The sequence below is a fragment of the Sparus aurata genome, chromosome 2 (genome assembly GCF_900880675.1).
Source record: "Sparus aurata chromosome 2, fSpaAur1.1, whole genome shotgun sequence".
Classification (NCBI taxonomy): Eukaryota; Metazoa; Chordata; class Actinopteri; order Spariformes; family Sparidae; genus Sparus; species Sparus aurata.
This window is the reverse complement of record NC_044188.1, coordinates 35,205,773-35,215,990: the sequence shown is the minus strand read 5'-3', so window position 1 is coordinate 35,215,990 and position 10,218 is coordinate 35,205,773. Positions and strand designations below refer to the sequence as shown.

At 37.3% G+C, this 10,218-nt stretch overlaps 1 protein-coding gene across 1 annotated transcript; it reads right to left on the bottom strand.

The window, feature by feature from the left end:
• Positions 1 to 311: 311 nt before the first annotated feature.
• Positions 312 to 7,867, bottom strand: dhrs13b.1 (dehydrogenase/reductase (SDR family) member 13b.1). Its single transcript, XM_030440466.1, has 5 exons — positions 7,684 to 7,867; positions 4,056 to 4,174; positions 3,525 to 3,648; positions 1,495 to 1,821; positions 312 to 808 (listed from the first exon to the last, which is right to left on the bottom strand). Exons 1-5 carry the CDS (start codon positions 7,808 to 7,810, stop codon positions 549 to 551), a joined length of 957 nt encoding a protein of 318 aa, XP_030296326.1. The 5' UTR covers positions 7,811 to 7,867; the 3' UTR covers positions 312 to 548.
• Between the last annotated feature and the right edge of the window lie 2,351 nt (positions 7,868 to 10,218).

The following is a 10,218-nucleotide window of genomic DNA, read 5'->3' as shown; positions in this document are numbered from 1 at the left end:
GCGCTTTACATAATCAAACATTCAGGCTGCCATGCAAGATGCAATCTGCTCATCACGAAGGATAACTATTCATATGCTCACACACACAGCCACTAGGAGAAAATCTGGGTTCACTATTTTACCAAGGATGCTCTGACTGCAGAGGGGATCAGGTGCTTGGAATCAAGCCACCGACCATCAGTGATGTGTGGGTGTGGTTTGAGGTGATTCACTAAACGTGTCTGTCATCAGGTTCTTTTAGACACATTGTAATAACCTGTCATCACCTATATCTAACACACCCTGCATAATCCAAACCAGTGAAACCAGACACCACTTACTAGATTGTTTATTTATATCAGGCCACTTGTATGAGAGCGCACATCTTACACATACAATACACAAAATAGTCAACTTAAACAGCATGGTAAAAACTGCTCTGTTAACTACCAGAGCATCTGTCTAGTGGGCTCTTTCTATATTGTATTAGTAGAGGAATGTTGAAGCAGTGCGTATTAGATAACATAAACAACGACAACCCAATATCAGGAAGTTGATGGAAAGCTTTTTTATGGGAGACCACACAGTCTCTCACTGAGCTCCCACAGCTTCTTTGCGGCAGCATCATCTTTGGCTTTATCATAGACTTCTCTCACAGTGCAGTTGGAGAAATAGCATCCGCTGAGAGGTTCAATGCCCTCTTGGAGAGCACAGTGCAAGGTGTTCTGGGCTCCCTGGACAGTGTTCTTGAAGAAATATGCAGTCACAGGTTTCAGGAGCAGTTGAAGTACTGAGCTGGTGTTCCTTGCCAGCTCGGAGTTGATAGCTCCTGCAAAAACAGAAAATGTGTGATCTTTAGCTGCGACTGTAAAAATACTCAATTCTGATTAGGTTATTATATTTGTATATGTAATTCTTTATTCCTTACTTTATGGTCATGTCGGTGTAGAAGTGACACAGATATTCAATTAAATTACAACAAAAAACTTCTTTTGTAGTCTGTTACCTGGAACAATGTCATCTGTACCTGCCTGCCTAGCCCTCTGCCTAATTCTTTGCACTTTGGATTCCTGCCTGCTTCTCCTTGGACTTATTTTTGGACCACTAGTCTGATTTTGACTCTTGCCTAACTTCCTGTAAGCCGTGAAGTCATTTTTGTAAATGGATGACTGAATTGCATCAGCTCTGTCATCTGCATTTTGGTCCTCACACTGCTTTTCTACATAATCCAGCCATGTTTTCCTATCTTCCTCACCCGAAAAAGGATCTTTAGTCATGCTAGCGACCTTGTGTCACCTTGGATCATCAAAGTCATTTTCTTTCATTGTCTGGGCAACATGTAGATTCCATGGCCATCCTTTTTTATATTTGTTGAAGTATTTCAGTCTGGATTAAAATGGAGGACTTATCAACCTACATTGCTGTCCTCAATACTTCATAATTAAATAACTGTCTCTTATGCTCCATTCTAGGCAACATATGTTTGACTGATTTAAATGGTGACAGACTACTGACCTGGATGGAGGCTGTAGCAGGTGACCTTAGTTCCCTGCAGTCTCTTGGCCAGCTCATGGTTGAACAGGACATTGCACAGCTTGCTATCAGAGTAGATCTGGAAAACCTCCATGAACGAGGTCCCTAGTCCCAGAGCTTTTTGTGTGTTCAGGCAGTCGAAATCAATTTTTCCAAAATTATGTGCCACAGATGAAACGTTGACCACCCTGCTTGGTCCACACTTCTTCAGCCGGTCCAGCAACAGGTTGGTTAACAGGAAGTGACCAATGTGGTTGACCCCAAACATCATCCCCAGTCCGTCCTCAGTTCGACCTTGCATGTAAATACCTGTGACAGTCAAAACAAGCAAGGCTTAAAAAACATTTTATATCTGTGGGAGAGTATAATGATTCCTTGACCCAGGCAAGCATAAATTTCTTATCCTTCAGTATACATAGAAACAAGACTTGTTTGAAGCCTCGTATATAGCTGGACCGTGTGTGGTCAATGTGTTCCCAAGGAGGTCTTTTAGGATTGTTTATTTCATATTCGATACAGTGAAACTTTCTGCTACGACAGTCTTCAGAGACTATGTGCATTGTGTCTTGTTTCTGATGCTTTGGATTCATTCATTCATCAGTCGCACATATTAAGGTATGTGTGGCACATTCTAAAATCTCGAATAATGGTAACATTGCTATAGAACGAGTTCAACAGGTCAGAACACAAGGGGTCAGAGGAGTGTTTATAACCAGAACAACAAACAGGGAAATGACCTGACTTAAAATGCAAATTCTGTTCCAACTTCAAATGACAGTTTAGACTGTAATGGAATTGTTGTGCCTTATTAAGAAAGAGGTGAAGTTAAGTCTTAGACAGGAATGTTCAGTGTAAATGCTTAACATGACCTGTAACCTGTGACCTGTGACCTCGTTTTAGGTTGTTTTATGACCTGTGTAAGGTAATGAATAATCACTGAAGGTTAACACTTCCTTCTCTGTGAACTATTTCCTTAAGTGCAAGAGGGTATAAATTAGTAATTATCAGAGTGAAAACACACCCACAGAGACAGATAAATACCATGCTTTTCTCCAGAGACACTCAGTCTTCACTTTGTAATAGACCTGCGTGTTGCTCCTCTTTTACAATATTAAAGCCTTGTTTGAACTTTGAGCTGACTCTGATCTCCTTCCTCCAGTTCTAAATTATCGCAGAATTATTTCAACATAGACTTTTATGAATATCAGTGACGTTGAAGGATTATAATCCTGTTTGTTAGTGCAGTAAAGCTCTCCAGTCAATTTGAGAGACTACTTTAAGTCAAGCTGAGAAACTGCAGAGCTGTCAGCACAGTAAGGTCAAGGTAACTAGATGATGTCTGACATGACAAATAAATACACATTACACATTACATATTTCAACTTTCATCTGTACCTGCCTGCCTGCCTGCCCCTATGCCTGATTCTTTGCACTTTCGATTCCTGCCTGCTTCTCATTGGGTGTATTTCCTTGTTTTAGACTGCCTGTCTGATTTTGACACTTCAAAATATAAGAATTAGAAGTCATGTTTGTAAATAGATTTAATGTACTGAATCAGCTCTGTCATCTACATTTTGGTCCTAACCCTGTTATTCTGTGCCAAATCCAGACAGACTTCCAGTTCTTCACACCCAAAAAGTGGCTTTGGTCATGCAAGGGGCCCAGGAATTTATTTTTATGGATGTTAAAATAATGAGAAATGTTAAAAGTTCAAAAAATGTACCATAACAACTGTTTAGGTCAGCTATTCACACCAAATCCAATGTATATATTTATTTAACGAATGCTTTGTTTCTTTCTTATCTTTATATGGGTATGACAGTATTGAGTCATGAAACATTTACAACTTCTGCCCAAAAAATACTGTGTTAAACTATCCAGGTAAATCCTGTCTTTCTGCATTAAACTTGTGATTTAAAGTTGTTGTTAAAATAAATGTTTAAATGAGCAGTGAAAACAGACAGTGTGGTTTGTCGCGCTGAGGTACAAATTAAGGGCAATAACTATCTTACCTGCATTGTTGATGAGGAGGTCCAGTCTGGGTTCAGATTTCAAGAAGTTGTCGGCAAAGATGTGAACAGACTTGAGACTCCCCAGATCCAACTGCATGAACACCACCTGATTACTGCCGCTCTCCTGTGGGACATATTGAGCAATTATTTCCACTGAATGAGTGGTTAATATAAAATAAAGAAAAGGCACTGTGAACATTAGGGAGACACTTGTCATTAATGTCATCACCGTGTAGAACCTACCAAGGATATTTACCAGAGTGTGTTTGGTAACAGTGTTTGATAGAGGAAGACAACAAGCAGAGGGATGCAGATATCAGCTACATCTTATCCCAACAAACATATGCCAAGTATACACTTTATACACACAAAAACATCCTCACAGCATCATTATGATCATCTGGTAGCTTCTGCTTGACATGTGGTACCCAAAGGCTTGTCAGTACAGCACTGAGGACAGAGAGGCTTTTTCGTAAATGGCAGTAAATCAGTGATTCTTAATAGAAGAAGTAGAGCATGATTTTTACTCACCCTCTTGACTTCCTCAAGAGCAGCCTCTCCTCTCTGCTTGCTGCGACAGGCCAGAATGACTCGGGCTCCTCTTTTAGCCAGATCGATGGCTGTAACCTTGCCAATACCTGTGTTGCTGCCTTGAGATGAGATTAGATGAGTTAGGAGAGAAAGATGCTGTGGTTGTCAAACAACTGGATGCAGGGATCAAGTGCAGCTGGAACTGCTATCATTCCATCTAGCAGATGTGTTCAGGAAGATCAGTAAGCAGGGATTTGCACGTTGCATTCTCTGTCAGAAATACATTAACTATGCAACAAGGGCAGCCATGCACTGCAGGCACACCGTCAAACAGAAGTGCACAAGAAGAAGGTGCAGCATAATGTGACCATGTATAGACAGATACTTTATGATACATTCATACTGTGCTGTAAATCCGCTTGATTTTTCTCAGAAAATGCATTAGATTGATGCTTTTGAATATGAAATATTCTAAATTTTCTTCTGGGGAGCATATGATACACATGTGTGTATATTTATATATATACACATATATATATATATATATATATATATATATATATATATATATATATATATATATATATATATATATATATATTATATATATATATGTATAGATAGATAGATAGATAGATAGATAGATAAATCTCTCTCTATATATATATATATATATATATATATATACACACACATATATATTGAAATAAATAATATACATACACACATATAAGATAAATATACATACAAGTAAGTTGTTTATTCAATATGTACGTATGTATATTTATTTCATATTTATATATATATTTTATATAATATTTTACTTGTACTCCTTATAATATATTATCTATATTACCTATACTTATATATATATATATACATATATATATATATATTTATATTAACGTGTTATATTTATTATATACATATGTCCATGTATAGTATATTATATTTTGTTTTATATCTTTATATGGGTGTCAGTACTGCTGTGTGTTACATGGAGCTTCAATTTCCCTGAGGGAACCTCCCAAAAGGATTAATAAAGTTGTCTAAGTCTATTATTGTTTTTGTTGTTGTTGTTGTTGTTGTTGTTTATTTTTATTATTAGTATCATTATTACTTTCTGCCCACTCCATATCAGATTCCTCTCAATGGTCCTGAAAAAAAAACTGCATTACTCAGGGGGCACTACATGACACTGTTGGGACCCACAGATGAAGTCATTCATTGTGGATTTCAAAATGGACTCTGAACTGAACTCAGTGTCCCAGAATTCCCCATTCTTCACACCTATGTGCAGAATTCAGGTTTGAGCTACTATTGGTCAGGGTGACAGACCCCCTGCTGATCAGGTAGTCAAAACCCCAGAGCATTCAATGTTCTCTCTCTCTCACTCAATGCCCTCTACTCCTTCAACTTCGGATCTTCAAGGGCTCCTCTCCACCTCCCCCCACGGGGCTGCCTGCCCTCAGGATCCCTTCTTCTGGGTCCAATAAGCTGTGGAGAGCTGCAAGCTGCATTGGCAGCAGGCCCAAAGAACTTCTCCTCATTGCAGCGACACAAGGTCCTGCCAATCTGAGGATCTGAGGAACACCAGGCAGGTTAGCACCAAGCTGCTATCCTTACAAAGGAAAAGGAGCGACCAGTTTCCTCCTCTGCCGACTTTCATCAAACCTTGCACAGCAAGAACAGCTTGTTCAACATTGGAGCCCCAAATTTCTCCTGCAACCACCAGCACCTTCTCTTCAAAGACTGGTAACGTTGAACTGGGCTTAGATAGCAAACCATAGCACGGCTAAGCACAGGACTTTAAACTCTGGTTGATGTAATGTGTTCAATTTATGTGTTTGTTCAATGTTTTGGTGTTATTGTGACCTCAAGTCAAGTAATTGGTGGTTTGCTTTCCTAGACGGCTAATTCGACATTAGTCGAATTATGCTTCACACAGACTCAGGGTCTCTGCATGCAACTAACCATCTTCTATAACCGAGGTGATCTAATGCAAATTGGATCATATTATTTATCATAATTAAAAATTATTCCAAATAATCATTAATTATTATTGATAGCCAAATTTAAATTAAATCCCCCTTTTATTGTTGTTAAACACTCCTTAACCGGGCCTTGTGTAAGGCGAGGCCCAACAACACTTACGTGACTATGTGACACACACACACACTCACACACACAGTTACTATACACTAGTACTTATAATGTGTAATATTAACTTTTGTTCCTATTAGGAATGTACTTACTTATTTCCTTACTTACTACTAATACCAATGTACTATATTTAATTCACTGTAGAAATTCATAATGTGACTTGATGATTTGCTGATGACTGCCGACACACATGTGAATTAAAGGAGAATTGATAAAAAAATTCCCAACTTCAAGCATTGATCTACTTGGATACTGGATTTGATCTGTAGCAAAATAGTTGTAGGTGAACAGTCCGAGCTGAGTTGCTGTAACCAGGAAGATAACAGGCTCAGTCCCTCCCATACACACTCCTACCACAAGAGAGTCAAGATGGCTTCGCCAGGAAGAATTTTGTTAACTCTGCGAATAGATGATAGGTACATATAGTATAACTAAACTGTTTTAGGATTTTGAAATTCTTTGAAAAGGAGGATGAAGCCAAACTTGACTTTATTTAAAATAAAGGTAGCACATTATAACCATAATTTATAAATAGTACATTCATAGTTAAGTCAACTTCAGTTCAAAATTTGTTGAACGTTCACAAGTAATGTAATACTTAAAAAAACATTTATTAAACAACTGTAAAGTCTACAACTAATTGTAACCTTATAATAATAATAATAATAATAATAATAATAATAATAATAATATATTTAATTTGTAAAGCACTTTACATTTAAATAAATCTCAAAGTGCTACAGGAAAAGCACCAATAAAAGAGAAAACATTAGTCAACATTAGTCCTTTTTTAAAACATTCAACAGTCTGTGGTGCCCTCAGGTATTCAGGGAGGCTGTTCCATGGTGTTGGATATTAATACTAATTATATACTAATACTAATACTAATATTAATAATATTAATGGCCATTCAAATAATGTTTATAGATCATCTACACAGTGTTAATGGAGTATTATAAATGTCAGCTGAATCTTTAATAAGCAGCTACTTAAAAATGATGGATAATGCATTTCATTGTTTGTTAAAAGTGACATAACTATTAACTGAAGTTTAATTAACTCAAAATGTACCATTTATTTTTTGATGCTATAATATCCAACTATCTGCTAAATGCCCTCAATGTCAATGTAAATGTTATTATAAAAAGGAAAGGAGTGCAATTGCCTGGATTCTTCAAGACCATAAGGACCTCGTTATGAACCGGACCTGGTACTTGCACTTTCTACTCAAATTTGCTTCTTCTCCTGTATCCCTGAGTTGCACTGACAGAGAAGCAGCACTGGTTCAGTCATCGTCTTACTGATTCGGAAGTTATAATAAGTGCTGTATGAGCTGCTTCTTAATGTAAACTTTGCTGATGTTGTTATGAAGTGTACACATCCAGTGATTATGAAAAAAATCATGTGGACATGACTTCCTGCCACCCTGATCACAAGCAGCAGCCAAAACATAAACTTCACTTACCAGTCACAATCACAGTTTTCCCATGCAGCTTTGCCTTGCTGGTGCACTGCTTTCCCTTCACCACAATGTGACGGTATATGTAGGCAACACCTACAACAAGTCCCACGACTATAAGAAGGGTAGACATGGTGCAAGCCTCAGCTGATCACACTAGAATGACTGCACGGGGGAAGTCAGAGCAAGTTTGTGCACTGAAACACACCCATTTCCTGCCTGGGTGTGACGCTGTGTTCTCTGTTATCAGGTTACAGCAGACTGGAATGACCTGACTGTCATGGACTAGGTGAGCTACACAGTAATGCTGTGTTAAATCAAAATAATGTCTCTCTCTCCCATCCGGTATCATCTGATATGAAGCGCCACCTGGTGGCTATATAAGTCCATGTACTTGAAATGGATTTTCATTTAGAAAGGAGAAAACTTAAATCGGAAAAAAATGAGCTGTTCAAATTTTTTTACATTATTTGTATTGACTTTTTCCCTGATTGTTTAGTACAATAGCAGAGATCTAGACTTAAACCCACTTATTTATAGTTGACAGCTATTTTAAGTAACCAAACAACTATTGGGGGTTCACACATAGAAGGGGCAGAACCCTATTGTTATTGCTATAATTATCATGACATGACTTAAATTGCAGTGAGCTGGAATGACCTAGAACACGAAACTTGGCCAAATAAATGGAAATGATGAGCCATTTAAAAAAAAAAAAAAAACAACACATTTTTGACATAACTTACACTAAAACGAAACCACATTTTCAGGGGACCTTTTTGGACTCATTTAGTTGTAGAAAGCTTGCTGCCATCTTATCTTATTTAGTTTTTAAGATATGGCAAATTAACTTCAGAGAGGGCAGAGCAAAGCATGAACAAAGGAAGTAAGAAGGATTTGTACAAACATCACACATCCTGCTACACATCTTGAGGCCGTGTTGGGTAATCAGGGTTCTTGCACCATTTTAAAAGTAAAATTCAATGCTTTTTAAGACCATTTAAGACCTCAACAAATATAATTTAAGACCCAAAAATATCATGACAATTTCTTTGGTAGAAAATACTTAATTTATTTTACTGTAAACACAATCAAAGCTCACAGTTGGCATTTTCATTTTTTTTTTCACTTTTGTTCCATTGTGATGAAGAACTGAGCTAACGTAACATACCTAAGTTGCAAATCGCAATTATTCTTTTGTTATTGTTGTTTTAATGATTTCTTGCTTATATATACGGCTCAGTGACAAATAAGGTTTCAAGTCGACCATGTTATTTACTCATTTTTAAAATCTCATCTTCAAAAAATGTATTTTATTTGATGACACCAGTCAAAAATGTCATACTGGATAACGTTAATGAATTTAAAAAATATTTATATATTAGAACTTTTAAAGTCAATAATACTTCATGAATAAAACCTTCCTGGATAAAACCTTCCTGGAATAAATCTAAAATGTCAGTAATATCTGATTCTGACATTTATATCAAGACAGTCTTTTAGAATGACAAAAATAATTATTACTGCTCTTGTCCTGTCCTCAGTGTTGTGCCTGAACGCGTTCAATGAACGCTCGTTCATGAACTCGTTCATATTTTGGGCGAACGTGAACTGAACGTACTGTATTTCTGCCAGATGAATGTTATTGTGAACGCGTTCATTCTGACGTTTGTGAACGGCGCGTTCTCACAGTTTAACTTCGTTCAAGACCAGTAGCGTGCACAGACTTTTTGAAGGGCAGGGGCGAAAAGAAAAAAAAGGGCACATTCAGCGCGTTCTCGCCACTGAAGAGGGCACTAATTTCCGTGTGCTGCCGAGGGCACTTTAGACATGTTTATATGTTATCCAAATGGCACATTATATAGCCTTAAAACAGACTAACTAGACAGACTACTCAAGTTAATTTGTAGTTAGGATCAGCATCCACGAGAACTGTGTAGATTCCACATTGGACTGTGAAGAACACACAGAGACATGGATGTATGAAGGAAATAAAACCCTAGGGGGTCTGGGGGTCCCCCAGAACATTTTCAATTAAGTAGATGCCATTTCCTGTATTCTAGTGCATTTTAACACCATATTAGCACCAGATAATCCAAACTGGTTCTGTGAGATATAGTTCTGGCGCAATATAGATCAAAAAGGGGCCCAACATAAAAGTCATTGCAACAGTAATGTTTCATAGTATTTCTTGATCTTAATAGTCTTCTGGAGTTAAGTGTGTTTTCTTCATCCAATAGAGCTCTGTGATAAAAACACAGGGAACAATACACGTTTAAAATATTTATTTGACACCTCAAAAGAAACAAACTATGATGAAGCATGGACATACAGTGGCTTGCAAAAGTATTCACCCCCCTTGAACTTTTCCACATTTTGTCATGTTACAACCACAAATGTAAATGTATTTTAATGGGGTTTTATGTGATAGACCAACACAAAGTGGTGCATATTTGTGAAGTGGAAGGAAAATGATACATTAAACATTTTCAAAAATAAAAAACAGAAAAGTGTGGTGTGCAAAAGTATTCACCCCCCTGA

Bases quoted from the DNA above. Each gene is read 5' to 3' on its own strand.
- dhrs13b.1 (XM_030440466.1), bottom strand. From the start codon at position 7,810: ATGTCTACCCTTCTTATAGTCGTGGGACTTGTTGTAGGTGTTGCCTAC. The intron at 4,175-7,683 runs GTAAGTGAAGTT...TCTCATCTCAAG, and splicing joins GAAAACTGTGATTGTGACTG to GCAGCAACACAGGTATTGGC. The intron at 3,649-4,055 runs GTGAGTAAAAAT...TATGTCCCACAG, and splicing joins CTCTTGAGGAAGTCAAGAGG to GAGAGCGGCAGTAATCAGGT.